Source organism: Carassius auratus, chromosome 6, assembly GCF_003368295.1.
Source record: "Carassius auratus strain Wakin chromosome 6, ASM336829v1, whole genome shotgun sequence".
Classification (NCBI taxonomy): Eukaryota; Metazoa; Chordata; class Actinopteri; order Cypriniformes; family Cyprinidae; genus Carassius; species Carassius auratus.
Window position 1 is genome coordinate 18,979,239 of NC_039248.1, and position 17,455 is coordinate 18,996,693.

The 17,455-nt window shown below is 35.0% G+C and overlaps 1 protein-coding gene across 10 annotated transcripts in view; it reads left to right on the forward strand.

The window, feature by feature from the left end:
- dlg1a (discs large MAGUK scaffold protein 1a) overlaps nt 1-17,455 on the forward strand; it is a 118,489-nt gene that overhangs the window by 84,502 nt on the left and 16,532 nt on the right. For 9 of the 10 annotated variants that reach the window (XM_026264534.1, XM_026264542.1, XM_026264558.1 and 6 more), the window contains 8 exons: nt 2,767-2,817; nt 3,392-3,516; nt 4,546-4,715; nt 4,834-4,970; nt 5,745-5,889; nt 7,781-7,907; nt 10,911-11,067; nt 11,197-11,299. In XM_026264534.1, the coding sequence (XP_026120319.1) occupies nt 2,767-2,817; nt 3,392-3,516; nt 4,546-4,715; nt 4,834-4,970; nt 5,745-5,889; nt 7,781-7,907; nt 10,911-11,067; nt 11,197-11,299 (1,015 nt within the window). Of the gene's footprint in view, nt 1-2,766; nt 2,818-3,391; nt 3,517-4,545; nt 4,716-4,833; nt 4,971-5,744; nt 5,890-7,780; nt 7,908-10,910; nt 11,068-11,196; nt 11,300-17,008; nt 17,289-17,455 lie in introns of those variants that run through there. The other variant, XM_026264576.1, reaches the window with a different exon arrangement.

The window sequence follows — 17,455 nt, forward strand, 5'->3', positions numbered from 1 at the left end:
TGTTCTCACTTTGGTTTATTCACAATGAAATGAATTTCCAGTGTTTAGGAGATTACTTTTTTGTGTTTTGAAGTTCCCCCATAGTATATGGGATTTTAGATGTTATGGCGTTTCCTTGTTCAGGATTTAACCATAGATGACATTTATCTGGGTCCCATGGCACTCCTTCAACCCCATTCTTCTCTCAATCTCAGCAGCGTCTGATAATCCTATACATCCAGTGCCAGAAAGCCTACTGAGCTGACTTCTGTCATCTTTCATTAAAGACTCACTCTGAAGACTAGAGTCATCTGAATGAGAGAGAACTATGGTCTATAAAGAAATGACCATGAGGAACTCTTGAGTGACCTCTTTAAATACTCCACATCATCAGTGCTGGAGACTGACTCTATTGCCATGTCACTTAACGTGGGCCATTTCGAAGGTCATCGTTCTGTGATTTTTATGTGTAGGATGAGTTTTAGTTGGAGTAAGCCTTTTGAGGTGAAAAAAAAAGGTAAAATTTGGAATTTGAAGGGTAATATTATAATTTTTATAATTTTGGTCTGTTTAAAGAAAATTTTGATGTCATATAATAATAATGATACAGAAGACCTGAAGCACAGGGTTTTTCTGCATTGCATTACCCAGGGATCAAGCATTTTTGATATTGAATCTGCCCGCGGTGGATTTATAGTGATCTGGCTTGTGGTATGCAAAATCCTTTTTTTTCTGTTAATAAACAAATGCTTTTTTAGAATATGGTTTTCATTTAGGAAATGTACAGTATAAAGGACATTGTTGATGCTGAACAACTTATGCATGTACATCTATTCCTGTTTTGATAGTTCATTATCTTGCACCCATACTGTAGTAGTAGTCTGATATTGATCGTATAAATGCCTGTATTGTCTCTGATCCCTGGCTGGTTGTTTGTAGCCACACATGCAGTATGTGAGTAGCAGCATGCAGTGCTCCCATAAAACAAGAGAAAAGGTTATTGTCAATATTCATTTGAGTATTGTGACAATATACTGTATGTAATTATGTCTGAATGAAAAGGCATTTTTGGATATCCACACTGAGAGCTGCTGGCATGATTAGAGTATAATGCTGTACTGGGCAGTGTCAGTATTGACGTATATCTCTCACCCCTTTAAAACTCACCCCAACGCCACTGATGTCACAGACAGATGTTTTCAGCAGCAGTTGCAGAAAGAGTGAGAGGAAAATGTTTAGGGAGTTTAGTATTTAAGGTCTTAAAATGTCATTTAGAAGCTTAAAGCAGAGCCTCCAGAACCACACAAACATCTAAAAGCCGATGCATTGATGCTTATTTTTGTCTCATCGTGCCGCCCTGTTTTCATTCAGTTTGATTTTAAGCATCAAGTCCATTTTCATGTAAGTCTTTGATAAACAGGACAGCTGTCCAGACTTATTTAAATGAAACCTCAATTTGAACTCATCCTGAGTGATGCTTGCTCCATGTAAACACTCCTTTCCTTGCCTGTATCATGTCAAAGTTACCAAGGCTTACTGGGTGTTACATGGTCATGACTTTGAAGTTGAAACATTGGATATAGTTTTACACACACAAGGCCAGTAAGCAATTCGATCACATTAGTTTCTAGCCAAAATGTATAATGTTGAAGTTACTGTTACTTTGAAAACAGTGTGTTTTAGAGTTTATGGCCTGGTGTACTTTCATTATAAGTGACGGTTATTGAGGGACAGGTCTGAATTATTTACTGTGGTAATCAACATTATGCCGCAAATGCTGTTGATACAGCTTAACTTGTGTTGAACCCAGAATGTTGGAAACGAGAGGACTGCATTGCATGTTTAGCTGACAGCTAGCGTCTGTGTTCTTCGTAGATTTGGTTGCTGTGGCCTCTTTGGCTGAAATACACAGTAACTGGCAAGATATATAAAGCTGCCGGAGTTTTGCAATGCCAAGAACTGTAGAATCAGTAGAGGTGAAATGTAAGGAGTGGAAAGCGAAAACACTGAGACTTTTCCAAACAGTTTATTCTTACATAATAAGAACACTTTTTAACACACACATTTTTATTATATAGGATTTTTTTTTTTGCCTATAATTGGACCCCAGATGGGAGCCTAAAGATGAAATTTACACTGATTTTTAAAGAAAATCTGAGGAATTCTGCCGAGTGGATTTAGATACGTGTATTTAATGGAACTTTACTAGTTATGGAACGGAGACTTATACTTCTTGGTTGTTGAAGACATAACCAAACCCTTAACCTACAGGAACTGTTCGTTCTGATCTGTATACCTCTTATAACCATTGTTTTGTTGTTTGCTCTGGTATAATGTGGGTTTATAATAGTAGTATATCAATAATAGTAATCTGTCTACATTTGTGCATTTCAATAATAGATTTCTAGGAGTGTGAATCTAGGAGGAAATTTCTCTCTTTGATTTTGATCTTGTCAGTGCTTCGTATGGAAACAAAAAATTCAATGATGCGGACGATTACAAATATTTTTAGAACAATTTTAACAGGTTTGTCACAGTCTTTGTACAGATTGTAATCAATCCTATAATTGGCCATCATTTGTTTAATAATTCAGCACACTGGTATTTTTTTGCAGGAAAAAAAGTAAACAGAACCGAACACAGAGTTTAGAATCGTATAATTACTAACACTCCTGAATAACACAAACATTCAGAGCTAATAAACATTTCTGGGTGACAGTTATAGAGGAGGCCATTTATTTATATCTGTATATTTTAACAATGTGTTCGTTTTATTACAAATTGCAGGTGAATGGAACAGAAGCTGATTATGAATATGAAGAAATTACACTTGAACGGGTAAGATTGCTCAGACAATGACACATTACACAATGTATAAACGTATGTATGTCATAATATTGTCATTTTTATTGAGTGTAGTATAAAACTATATCACAAATTGTACAATGGAAAGAGATGTAAAATGGTCATGCTCAAGGTTTTAAAAAGTAACTCAGAAAGAGAATATTAAAGACTTGAACTATATTATGACAATACATTATTACATTTAATTAATAGTCATTTCTACATGGACTTTTTAACATTTTAAAGTGATATATATATTAAAGTTGATGTTTTGTTAGTGTACTGTGCTGTTTATTATACTATGTTTACAAATAAGCATTGCTGTAAAACTTATTACATGACACTGAACACATTCATTAGCTACTATCTAATGCAAACCATATAGGCCCTTATTAGAAAAGTTTTCAGAGTTCTGCACTGAATATATATATATATTTGAATCAAGTGTTTCACAGATCAACTGCTTGTAACATTCACATACACACATTTCTTCTTTGATTTGTTTGGTATTAATAATGTCATTATGCTTATAGTAAATCGTAAATTGAAATTTTTTTTTCTCCTTTAGGGGAACTCAGGCCTGGGTTTTAGTATTGCAGGCGGTACCGATAACCCTCACATCGGCGAGGACCCAAGCATCTTTATCACAAAGATCATCCCAGGAGGAGCTGCCGCACAGGACGGCAGACTCAGGTCAGAGAATATGACATTAGGCCTGTTTCACATCACATTTGCAAATAGCACTTATATATTTCTGAGCCCATATAACAATAACAAAGTTAACAGCATAAGCAGCACACTTCTGTGTAGCTGAAGTAGCAGAAGTGTAGTTGTTGGTAGTTTTGACTGCTGAATCCATTTTTCCACATGTAGAGCACTGAATTCAGCAGAAAACATGTTGAGAATGCTAAGAACACAGGACGCTAGCATAGAGGACTGTTCCCTCGGGCAGTGTCAGACTCTCACTCACTTCTGCACTTGAAGATGAAAGAACTTCTGCATTTACATTTCTGCTTTAGAATGGGAATTCTAAATGGTTTTGCTAGTAAATGTGTTATGGGCATTTGTAAAGCAACAAAATAATAGTGCAAATCTCCTGTAGTGATTGGAGGAGAATGTATTACTCTTTGGGGTCAGTAGGATTTTTACAAATGTTTTTAAAAGAGGCTGCCTTTTTTTGATAAAAAAAAATACAGTAAAACAGTAAGTTTGTGAAATATTATAAAACATTACTCTTTTTTTTTATAACATTACTGTCACTTGTTACTGTCACTTTAAAACAATTCCAGGTTTCCTTGCTAAATAAAAGTATTATTTCTTAAAGAGAAAGACAAACCTACTCTAAACACTACTGTTCAAGTTTAATGCTTAATGTAGCAGTATGGCACACTGTTTTTATAAATAAATCCGAGTTTAAACTCTTCTCTAACTGAGGTTTGGATTTAGTGTGAATTAATTAGCATGTGGACAGTTAATATGATTCCCCTCCTCATGTAAATTTAAACTCTTCCTTACGTTGTTTACTGGAAAAGTATCTAATAGTTGTTAGTGGCTCACTCCCGATAATAATAGTGTATGTTAGCTTGGATTACAATGAGAGATAATTTGTTTATGCACCAATTTAGTGTTTAGACTGATTGTACTTCGAAGAACACTTTATCAATGGTATTTATGCCTTTTTGGACTATTTAGTCAGTGTTCTCCCTCTTTCTCTCTGTACAGCGTTAATGACTGTATACTGCGGGTAAATGATGTAGATGTGAGAGACGTAACTCACAGCAATGCTGTGGAGGCACTGAAGGAGGCAGGCTGCATTGTCAGACTGTACGTCAGAAGAAGAAAAGCTGTCACAGAAAAAATAATGGATGTAAAGCTGGTAAAAGGTCCTAAAGGTAAAGCCGTCTCTCCTCGAAGGATTACAAAATAAATTGCATGCTATGTTGTGATGTTTAATCGATTATATGTTAGGAAATGGTTTAGCAAAGGGTTTACTCGGACCACTGTTGACAGGTCTAGGTTTCAGTATAGCCGGAGGAGTTGGAAACCAACATATTCCTGGGGACAACAGTATTTATATCACCAAAATCATTGAGGGAGGAGCGGCCCACAAAGATGGACGACTTCAGACTGGAGATAAACTTATGGCTGTAAGTAAATTATGAACTATTACCTCTATATTTACTAAATAATGTTTAGAAGCATCGCTTAACATAAAAAATTGAGGACATATTTTTTTAAGAGCACTTTGTTTAACGATATATTACATACTAGTTATTTAGAACTTGTGCAGTTGACGTTTATTGCTAAATATTGAGTTGCATATGGCAGATGTTAAAAAGAAATAATTGACCCAGAAATTAAGCTCATGTTAATCATGGTTACTAAATCGCGACTTAAATTTAGTTGACATCAGGTGAACTGACCTTTAATTAGTCCTATTGTAGCCTATGTTAAATAATAATGCCTTCATGTTTCACACACACACACACACACACACATATATATATATATATATATATATATATATATATATATATATATATATATATATATGCATTAAATTGATCAAAATTACAGTAAAATGCTTTTCTTATGGACATTCTATTCTTTTAAAAGTCCTACAAAAAAACATATCACCATTTCCACATATAGAAGCAGCACAACTATTTTCAAGAGTGCCATTTTAACCAAATCAAATTGCTGCCTCAAGAATCAATTCGAAATAAATACATTTTACAATGTAGCAGTTATTTTAATTTGTTTTAACATTTCGTGATATTACGGAGTTTACTGTATTTTCCCCATCTAATTAATACAGCCTTGGAGACTATAAAATACTAATTTCAAGAACATTAAAACATCTAACTTTCGTTTTGTGTGTTTCATCTGAAGGATTGATCTAATCATGTGCTTGGTTACAGGTGAATGCTGCTTGCCTTGAAGAGGTCACTCATGAAGATGCCGTGACTGCCTTGAAAAACACCCCTGATGTCGTCTATTTAAAAGTGGCGAAACCCACTAGTGTCTTTATGAATGACAGTTACGTTCCTCCCGATGTCACCAGCTGTAAGTAAGCTTTTCTTTACTTCCTCTTACTGTATTATTTTACTTACATAGAATATAACAGCATGGATGCATTATCAATATAGTCAGGGAATGAACCGACTTTCCTTAAAGGCACTTTGACTCAGTTTTGATGTCCCATGCACACTTATAACTTAAATCCCACCTCAAAGCCCCTAGACACAGCACTTTCTACTGATGGGGACAGCAACTCATGAGGACGGCCACTAAAATTGACTGTGCAAAGTGCTGAGTGATGACAGTCGATAATGTAGCACCTTGGTGATGTTCCAGAGGCAGGCCAGATCCCCCAGCATTAGATTCTGAGAAAGGAAGCTGTCATTAGGGCTTAGAGGCATGAAGGACAAAAGCACATTTAATCATGAAGTGCATCACGTGGCCAGATCCCCCATCCGGCAAATCCAGCATCAGTATATGAAGAAAAGAGTGCATCTGTGTTGCAGAGGGAGTTTTAAAGCCGTTTTAAGGATATCTGCACATGCAGACAACAACGTCTCGGTCATGTGTGTGCACGCAATGTGATTTTTCTCGGAAGGCGTAAGCAGAACAATTTCATTATTGCTCCCATTTCATTATATCTGTCAGCCAGTCAGGCACTGCATAGGGATTTGACACGTGAAGGACTGTTTGATAAGAATTAAATAAATGGGTTGTCAATGTCTGCAGTTAGTTATTGCCCAGTGCGTACCCTTGACTTTATTACACTTTACATTTGACACCGTCAAATAAGGACACATCTTTTATAATAGTCTCATCAATTACAGAGCCTTAAAAGGATTTTGCTCACACAAAATGAAAAAGTTGCCATTATTTACAGATTCTAATGTTGGTTCATTTAGATTTATGTGCTTCTTTCCAATATAATTGGAAACTAAAATAATTGTATTGCAACCACTTACCTTAAAAAAAGAAAATAGTAAATTGAATAAATCATTTTTTAGTGTAGTAAGAATGTCATTTTTTATTATAATAATTTTATTATTATAGTAAGTACATGTAAAGTGTGACAAGGACACATTAAGATAGAAACTGTTAGTATTTTTTATGTAGAACTGTGAGGGACTTTTGAAGAATCTTTTACGACTCTATTTGAATATAGCGCACAGGTCATAAGGACTGTGTTTATGGAACATTTATGGGGTTCTTTTGGTCCTTTTTGGAGCTTGAAGTGAAAACCCTGTGATAATACCTTTATTCAGCAAGGGTGCTTTAAATTTATCAAAAGTGACTAAAGACATTTAGCCTATAAAATATTTATTTTTCAAATCAATGTTGTTCTCCTGAACGTTCTGTTCATCGAAGAATTCTAAAAAAGATGGATTCAAAATCACAACTGTTTTTAATATTGATAGAAATAAGAAATATTACTTCAGCTCTAAATCAGCATATTTTAATGATTCTGGAAGGATCATGTGACACTGAAGACTAAAGTAAAAATTTGGCCTGATCATCCCTGGAATAAATTGCATTTTAAAATATATTAAAATAGAAAACCGTTGTTGTAAATTGTAATGATATTTGAAAGTCGCTTCAGATAAAAGTGTCTGCTATGTGCATTGATTTTGGTCAAATAAATGCAGCCTTGGTGAACATAAAAAGACTTCTACCAAAAAAAAAACTAAAAAAAAACTAAAACTTACCCCAAACTTTTAAACAGCAGTGTTCGGTATACAAGAGAGTTGATTTACAAGTAAAGAAGATTGTGTGCAAAGAGGGAGTGATCAATTATGATTTGACTTTTACTCAGCACGTTTTGTTTTTAGTCTTTGGCTTGTCTTGTTTATGTAATTCTTCACAGAGTGGAGTGATTCTCTGTCCTGACCTCTATGAACATTGTCAGATGAGTTTTCATCATCATGTTTTGGTTTTTCAGCCTATCCCCAGCACATGGAGAACCATATCAGCACCCAAAGCTATCTGAGTCAGCCATTAACCCCCGCCACCCCATCTCGGTACTCCCCTATCTCAAAAGGCATGCTGGGAGATGATGAGATCACAAGGTGAGCCTTTGCCCTCCCCATTTCTTTGTCTTCATGATCATGATATCCTTTTACCATAATTTCACATTTGAGGGCTTTTGCTTCAGAGGTCGTCTATCAGGTCGTTCCTGTTACGATTCCTTGACCTTGCGAAGTGAAATGGTCATTTGTTTCAAATGAAAGTTGATATGGATCGTAACTTGCTTTTAAACTGCTTTTATGCAGCCATATCCTTTGTACACACTCATTCTCATTACTTTTTCTCTCTTACTTCGAGGGCTGTTTTTAGTTTTTCCGACTAGTCTTTTCTCTGTATCATCCCCCCTGAATTTTGAAAGATAATGCTATATAAGTTTCATTACATGTAGCATGGTGTGAAGACAGCTCTATAATTCTGAATAGATATGAGGTTGAAAGAGAATAGCGTTTCTCTACACATAAGATAAGCTGCCCAAGGTTAATGGAATTTTTAGTACATACTTTATACAGTATCTGCCTAGTGGTTCTGGCTTTTTATATTACAAAACAGACTATATTGAACTCTCATGCACAACTCCTCACATTAGTCTTGGAAGTTAGTAGTGTGTCTGGCCTCATTTTGCTGTTACTGCCCTTATGAAAGTCGTATCAGGTTTTTGAGGTTATATCCCCTTTATTCCCTTTTAAGAATTTTTTGTTATGGCTAGCCATGTGAGGAATATTGCACACAGCAATGTAGTGCTGTGAAATTAATTGAAAAACATTTCTGATTTCGAATTTAGCCTCCCAACGATTATGAAAATACAATAATCACGATAAAACGATGATTCAATTATTCCCGAATTTTACGTGCAAATCGGTAAAATCATGTAACGTGACTTTTGCAAAATGGGACGTGCTTGATTTAAGTATATTAGATTTATTCGTGTTTTCAATCCTCAAGAAGATATATGCTCTCAGAGCACAGACATGTAAAGACCAAAATAATCGTGATTATGCTTTTTGCCATAATCGAGCAGCCCTACAATAATGACTTGAACTAAGATGACTATAAACTCAACTTTTAACTTTATCAAACTTGCCATTTGTACTTTGATTGGCTGGCTTCAATATGCTCCAGTATTGCTGCACACCTTTAACTGTCAGTCTAACATAACAGAATTCAAAGTTAAATTAATATTAATTTAAAATACATTACTGTATATTGTACATTACTGGTCAAACGTTTGGAGTCTGTTATTTGATTAAGAATACAGAATAAAAAAAAGGTATTGTGATATATGATTGCAGTGTAAAATAGTGATTTCCTTTTATAATATATTTGAAAGTTTTACTTCTTCTTCTAATGGCACAACTGAATTTTCAGCAGATATTACTCCAGTCTTTACATGTTTCCTTAGAATTGAGTCTAATGTGCTGTTTTGGTTTTCAAGATACTCAGTCTACAACATTATTTCTTGATTTGAAATTGTCTTAATATGATACTTCTTTACCCTTTATTTTTTAAGTCATTTTGTGGCCCCTTTGGAAGTTTGCTGAGGCACTCTGGTTGAGGTTCCCAAGGACATTTTTATTAGGGACATATGACAGATCACTCACAGCATTTATTGGACAGTTTTAAATGTCCTCCAGAGAGCTGTTGGAGATATTGACTCATTAAGATATAGCATCTGTGATTTGTCCTGTTGACTATTCACCTTCTCGCCTACCTGATTTGTTTGCTCGTTTCGTAAGAGCTGTCCATCAGTAGAGAGCAGTATTATGAGAGCTTGCTTGCAAATGATATTGGCCAGACTGCCATATTTTGTCTGGTAGAGAAAAGTGGACTCGTAACACATACTGACTTGTGTGCTTTACCATATTTAATCCTCTTTAATCGGGAGGATTTGTTTCCTATCGGAAGAATTCACCAAATGCGTCAAATTGATGTTAAAAACAAACAGCCTCTTACGTCATAAGCTAGCGTCATGATATGACCAACCAATCTGTGAAGTCAGTTTTGTCAAATCTGATAAGCTTTGAATTAAGACTTAATTCTGCAGGACGGGTATAAGAACACTGTTTTATAACTGAAATTCATGCGACTGTTCTGATGTCATGATGTTCTGCCTTTGTCAGTTGAGTGAGGGTTTGTTTTGAAAACACTGAAATGCTAAAGAGCTAGCAACCTGAGGCTCTGCTGCCATCTACAGACATGTATATGTACATACACATCCAAATGTGATGCAGCTTTAACTCCTCTCTGTAGTTCATATTTTGTTCACTAGAGAGAGATGTGGTCAAATGTATTCGAACTTAAAAAAAATCAAAAACTCTGAGATGAAAAAGAATTAATCAAGGGGATGCTGCTGCGATAGCAATACACACACATTGGTTTACTTTACTGTAGTTTGTTTAGTTAATATTTTGGTTACTAGACGGTGATGTGGTCAAAATATATTTTATAACTTATTATAAATGTATTCATTTATTATAAATGTATTACTATAATATTAGTATATATATATACTATAATTTTTTTATTGAGTTAAAACTATTAAACTATTAAGGTTATATTCAAATATATATTCAAATATTTTTTACATATATATTTATACATTTCTGTTTAGCATTATTTTTTATTTTATTTTGAACCTTAGTCATTTTAGTTCATAAATTAAACTTAATATAGTTAAATAGGGACATTTCAGATTTTCTTATGTTAACTTTTTATTTACATATATTTGTATTTTATTTTATTCTTTTTGCTTTATTAGTTTATCACTTAAATTAGTTAGTAAATTAGATTATTAATGTAGTTGATGAAGAGTAACTTATACAGTTACACTTTATCCATAACTAATAATAATAATAATAAAAAATAAAAAACAGAAATAACCGAAACCTTTTATAACTTTGTTTTAAAAATATTACCTTTAGATTTTTTTTTTTTTTTTTAAGTAATACTTTATTTAGTTTGGGGTATGTCTACAGTAGGTCAGAATGTAAGCATGGTTTCCCCACCTGTTCACACACAACTAATAAATGTTGGTTTTGTTTTTTTAGGGAGCCTAGGAAGATAGTCCTACATCGGGGCACCACGGGACTAGGCTTCAACATTGTAGGAGGAGAGGATGGAGAGGGTATCTTCATCTCATTCATATTAGCAGGAGGGCCTGCAGACCTGTGTGGAGAATTAAGAAAAGGAGACCGTATAATTTCTGTAAGAACACTGCATTATTAACAGTTTGTAAAAAGTTGTTCAGTCTCCAACAATTGTTCATTGCCAATAATTTTTCAATCTTACTGAAATAATGCATTGGCATGCATGATTTGGTGATGTGTGCTATAGGTAAACGGGGTGGACCTCCGCAGTGCAACGCATGAACAGGCGGCTGCAGCACTGAAGAATGCTGGACAGACTGTCACCATCGTGGCTCAGTACAGACCTGAAGGTGGGTAGACAGTTCCTCTCACAATATTTCAAACAGACCAGTATGTTTCAATGTGAACAATAATAAATTAATTAATATTCTTATGGCATGATTGCATTTAGAACTGGATTTCTCAGTCTTTCCTTTGTAACATGACAGCTTCAGTCCTTTTATTTCAGTTGATTATATAAAGGTCTGTCATGTTTTATTCTGATACCACCACATGTAGCCTACACTTGATTTAAGCCTAAATCTCCCAGTGAATTTCCACACTTTGCTTCAAGTTTGTGTGTTTTCTCTATTTTATGAAAGAGACACAAACTCTAGCTTTTAGCTAAAAAACTAGTTTAGATGCAGTGTAGCCTGAATACTACAAATGCTTATTTGTTTATAGCTGGGCATGGCAGAAAACCATTTCATGGATGGTGGACTGTGATAATGGGAAGAAACTCAGTTGCGGTGACACTGTGGATTTGATAGAAAACCTGTCATACGTGTTTAACAGCCTAACATGTATTTAATGTTGACAAGAAATGCCATTCACAACCCATTTTTCTTCCATAATCTGATATTCGGCAAGAAAGAAAATGTTGGGTGGTACTTGATTTATTTATTTGACAAAATACAGTATGCAAAAAGTAATATTGTGAAATATATCTATTTTTTTTTTTACATTTTGATTATATATTTTACATTTTTACTCTTCTGTAATGCCAAATGTGAATTTGTAACTGCTACTTCTCTAATCTTCTGTCACAAGATCCTTCAGAAATCATTCTGATATGCTGATTTAGTGATCAAAAACATTTCTTCTTAATATTTTTAAAGTTATTTAGATTCAGAATAAACATTTGTGCTGCTTAATTTCTATTTCATTTTATATTTTTCTGGAAAAAAGGAATACTGAAATTTTTTCAGGATTCTTTCATATAAAATAGAAAATAATTTGCATTTATTTGAATTAAAAGTCTTTTGAACTGTTGCATATAAATGTCTTTGCTTTCCATTTTGATCAATTGAATGCGTCTCTGCTGAATAATAGTCTCATTTTCTTTTAAAACAAACCTTACTGCCTGCAAAGTTTTGAAATAAGGATAATGTTTTCATGTGCATGTAAGTGATAATTTTCACAGTTCAGTGGATTGTGTTGTGGTCGTGACTCATAGCAGCTTCTTCACCCTGAGGAGTAGAGTCCAGCCTGGCCCTTCTTTCCCTGGGCTCGGCAGGCCTGGCTGCAGTGTTTATTAAAATACCAATGGGGTAGTGATGACCCTCAGAGTTTTGGCTGGTGATAGTCTGCGAGGGTCTAAATTAAGCTTCTGGACAGGTCTGTGTATGCATGTGTGATCTGAGCTCCTTTCACACCCCTAGCGAGTGTATGTGTGTTTATGTAGCATCTTTGGTGAAAGCTGTTGTCTTAGCGTGGCTCCTGAGCCTAGCTTCCTGTACCCATCACGCTCCTCCGTTCATGGCCAGCACAGAGCAACTCTGCCCTTTAGCTTGTCTTTCATTAGGAGATCATTCCACAATCAGTTCTCTTCATCACACAGCATAGACTGCAGAGAAACAGAAGCATTTTGAATCAGATTTCTTCAGTTCCTGACCTGCTCTTTACTTGTTGATTTTATTAGCAGCTACAAGCAATCCCTTACAAAAATTAACCATGGTTTTACTGCAAATAAAACCAAAATAAAACATAGTTACTATAGTTAATACTGTTATCTTGCTACACTAACCATAGTTTAACCATGGAATTTGTAGTAAAACTGTGGTTATACAAATGGTAAAACACAACAACAACAACACTTTTACTTGAATAAAACCATGGTCAATGTCGCTAAATTTGTCCAAACATTTATTTTGGGTTGTTTTGGTTTCATTTCACTTTCTTTCTTAATTTAATTTAAATTAAAAACATGAATGTTCATTAGGTTTTTCCAACTGTCTTTAAATTATAGCTATTTTGCACTTTTGTTACTCGTGTTATTAATTTGATCAAAATTGATATAATGTTTATTTATATGTTGGCTTGACAATGTTCTAAAAAACATGCTAGCCACATGTTAATACATGTTAGCAAGTGCTAAAACGTGTTGGCTTAATGAGCTAGCATTGTTAAAGCATGCTAACAAAATGCCAAAGACTAGTTCAAGTAAGCTAGAAACAGGTAAAACATGCTAGAATGATGTTGATAAGCATGTTAGCGACATGCTAAGACATGTTTATTACTAAAAAGTTAAACTTTATACAAAATATTAATTTCTCATTCCTTCTTTTCATTTTTGGAAACAGGTTTTTACATGTTTGAGATTAACCCATTTGATTTACCCAAATGTATGTTTAAAATTTTCCATAGCATAGTCTCTCATTTTCCATTGATAGCCGTTGATGAATAGATGATCAGTGTAGCTTTCCAAAAAAAAAAACAAAAGAGCACCTATTGTACTGTCATCATCATCTTGAGTTACATTACAGGTGTCAGTTTGAAAAGTTTCATCGTTGCTTTGCGTTCAGATATATGTGGACGTTTTCAATACTGAATTATGTCAATATAATAATTTTTTTTTCACACATTTGATCATAAATTGCTTTTAAGATGCAATCCAGCTGTAATATTCAACCCATTTTTGAGACACATGTGACCAGCAGTCAAGCTACAGCATTGAAAGATACACGTTTATAGTTGCTACAGAGAAATGACTGACCTCCGTGTGAATCTGTATGTTTTCATCCATTTTCAATGCCAGGCATCTCATCAACATGCTCTTCTGCCCAGAATTCAGTCAGCAAGACGGAGATTGGTTGTGCCCGATCAGGCGGCCACAGGTGCGAGCAGGGTTCAGTCAGCTCCCTGTGGGGAGAAAGAGCTGAGATTAGATCCAACTCCCTCTGCTCTCCATATGCAGTGTGTGACAACAAGCATAATAAAGCATCGGAAAGCACAGATGCAGCACTCACTTTGACCAATGGCTGCTGAAGAACTGCTGAGGGAGGACCTTGTCAACTCTCCAGGGCTTCTCATAGTGAATATGTCAGTGCTGCGTGGTGTTTTCCATTAAGTGCAATAACCAGAGGATGCTTTAGATGTCTAACTAAAGAACAGATGTTGTGGTGTAATGATTTAACTGCAATGCAGTCATTCCAGAGCCTCCATCTTTTGACATGAGAAACAAATAGCATTTAATGTAGACTGATGGTGGTGTTTGGATAGGAAATGAAACCCCTTAGGGCCAGACTGCTTTGATCAGAGGGATTTAACGGCTCTAAGGATCTGTGCTGGAGCTTATCAGACATCAAGTTATTTACAGAATTAAGGAGAAATTTACCCATTCACTTACCTCAACAAACAAAGAAACAAACACTTTTTTTCTTTATTATAAGCAACTTGGGGCATTTATTAGATACTAATTTCTATAATGATGTTTTTCTAACACTCTCCCTCTACCTTCGTAATGTGGAAATGTATTTTATATTCTGTGTGCATACTGGAATAATAATTATTATATTATAAATAGTTAATATATTACTTTAGTCAGGCCAGGTTGCTTGCTTTTTTTGCAAGATCTGGCAGCACTGTAAAGCTTAGATTGCATGTAGCAATTTTATTTTTACTCTGGTTTCTGCTTGTCAAAAATGAGTTAACCTTCCTTAAAAAGTATCAGTCAATATTATGTATGAAATGAAAGTGCTTTAGCCAGATGCCACGCACTACGACTATGACGACAAACTCAGTCAGATTAACAAAGAATAAATCCTCTCTCGCACCTTGTTAAAATTCATATATTCATGAGATCATAGCTGTCTTTTTTTTAATTTGATGACTCATAAAATTTTGTAAATGCTTATTCTGTCTACATAGCACATCTGAAAGAAAGTGATCCATGGCCAAACGTTTCTTTATCCAGATATTTTTAAAGTCACGCTGCTGATATTTGCCGTTTTTGAGAATCAGGGACAGTATTTTGCTGATACTCTTCATTATGGATGTACAGAATATTATATCTGTACCCTGTCAGTTATTGGCAGAAAGATTAGATTTTAAATGTGTTTCCTTTGCCATCATCTAAAACTAACTTTAAGTTAATCTTACAAACATTAATATTTTAATAACAACGTTAAATGTCTGATTTGAATATCTATTTTCATTATGTGTTACCAAAGTTTACTTGAAACAGTTAAAAGATTAATTTTAGTTTTTAGTGCTTTTTTGATAGTTTGTTTATGCACTGTACACTATATAGTACAACATTTTGGGCATTTATCAAAGGGATGACGTGAAATAATTATTGGCTTATTGGCTTTGCTATTGCTATTAATCTAATAAAGGAAGTGTTAAACTTTGGAGCTTGTACATTTGTTATAATAATTATTTAAATCAGTTGGTTTGGGTTTGGCCAATGTGCCTTAATGCCATTTCTAAATATAAAAGCTCCTAATGATTATTCATCCAACTTTCATTCTTTTGAAACGTGACTCAAAGCATATTATTTCCTCTCTCTGCCTCCTTTTTCATTTTCAAGCTTTATGAAAGCCCCTTAATTGTTTTGTTGTTTGACACAGAATTGATGACGATAATGTTCTGAATTCCTGATAACATGAAAGCCTTTCACTGTTCTGTGGCAGCACATGCATCATTACTCTCATTAAACTATTCATTCAAACCAATGTAATCCTGGGGGTACTAGCATTTAGTTTCCTGTTGTTTCGTCTGCATGGACTCTGCGAGAAGTCATGAATGTTCTCCAGTCTTCATTATGAATGACTTTGCATTTCTGCTATTTCTAATTATAGACTTGTTCATCACCAGAGAGAGACTTGTTTGCATCCATTATGTCTCATTGTCTTATGTTGATCTACCAAGGGAAATTGGGAATTCAGAGAGAAAACATGTCAGAGAGATAATTTATTGAAGATAATTTAAATGTTTTACAGTACTTATGAAATATCCATGTTGTCTTATCAGCAGGTACAGTATCTGCAGCAATACAGGAATATGTGTACATCAGATAGAGATGCTTACCCAAAATTTGTCTAGTTTTACAGACTTTTACTTTGTTTTTCTGTGGCATCGCTGTGAAGAACCTTGTAAGCACCTTTATTTTTAAGAGTGCATGTAAAGCATTGATGCAGTTATTGAGCAGCTGACCTTAATACATATGCATTTATAGGAGTTTCCATTGTAGATGCAAAATTAATGGGAAGAGAGGTTTTAAATGAAACTCGCAAATTGATTTACAAAGGTTTGTGGTCGTCAGATTATCATTATTCAGTGGCCCAAAAGCATGTTTTAATTCATTGTGTGTTTGACGTGGTTGCGATAATGGCTCATTTTTCTTGCTGTTACATGGTCTGGCTGCTTCTGTGTTCTTAAATTAGAACAATGTCAGTAAATCACCCACAGAACTTTACCATCGGCGCTTTCGTGTGATTGTAGTCATCACTAATTTGCCCTGTTTAGTAAATCTGTTTTTTTCTTTTTTTAGAAAGGCATTGGTCACAAATGATACAAACATAATTTTATGCCTCAATACACTACTATTTCTCCTGTTGTCGGTTCACTCTCTGTTCATATTTACTTCCTTTGTTTTGCTTGGTGAAATGAATGCACGGTTGTGTGCTAAATAAGCCAACATGGGCTAGGGTTGTGACTTCAACAAGAAGAGAAAGGGAGGGCGAGATAGAGAGAGAGAGAGAGAGAGAGAGAGAGAGGAGGGAGGGGTGAGTGAGCAATTCAAGAACTGTTCAGTCCATTAGCATCTGTTATGTTGCTGTGCTGTAGGTGCTCAGAGAGGCTTTGCGTGGAAGCGTCCAACTAAGGCAAGTTACGCGCACATACACGCGCTCAAACACACATTTACGCACGGAGAGCAGCTGTGTGTGATTTGGAGCTGTCCTTCAGCACCACAACACAATTGGACTCCCAAATGGAGGGGTAGAGACAGACACGGAGACAAACGCTCAGAAACTTTCGCTCACTGTAGACTCCTGCGCGGCTCTGAGAAAAGAGCTTGTAAGTATGCTGATTTACTTTCAACTTAATTGAACTTTAATTTGTTCAGTGGACGGAGAGTTAGTGTTTTGTGTATTGATATGTGGCATAATATAATGGTGTTATTTTTAATGTTTTGTTTGAGGTTTGAGTTTTTATATATATATATATATATAGAGAGAGAGAGA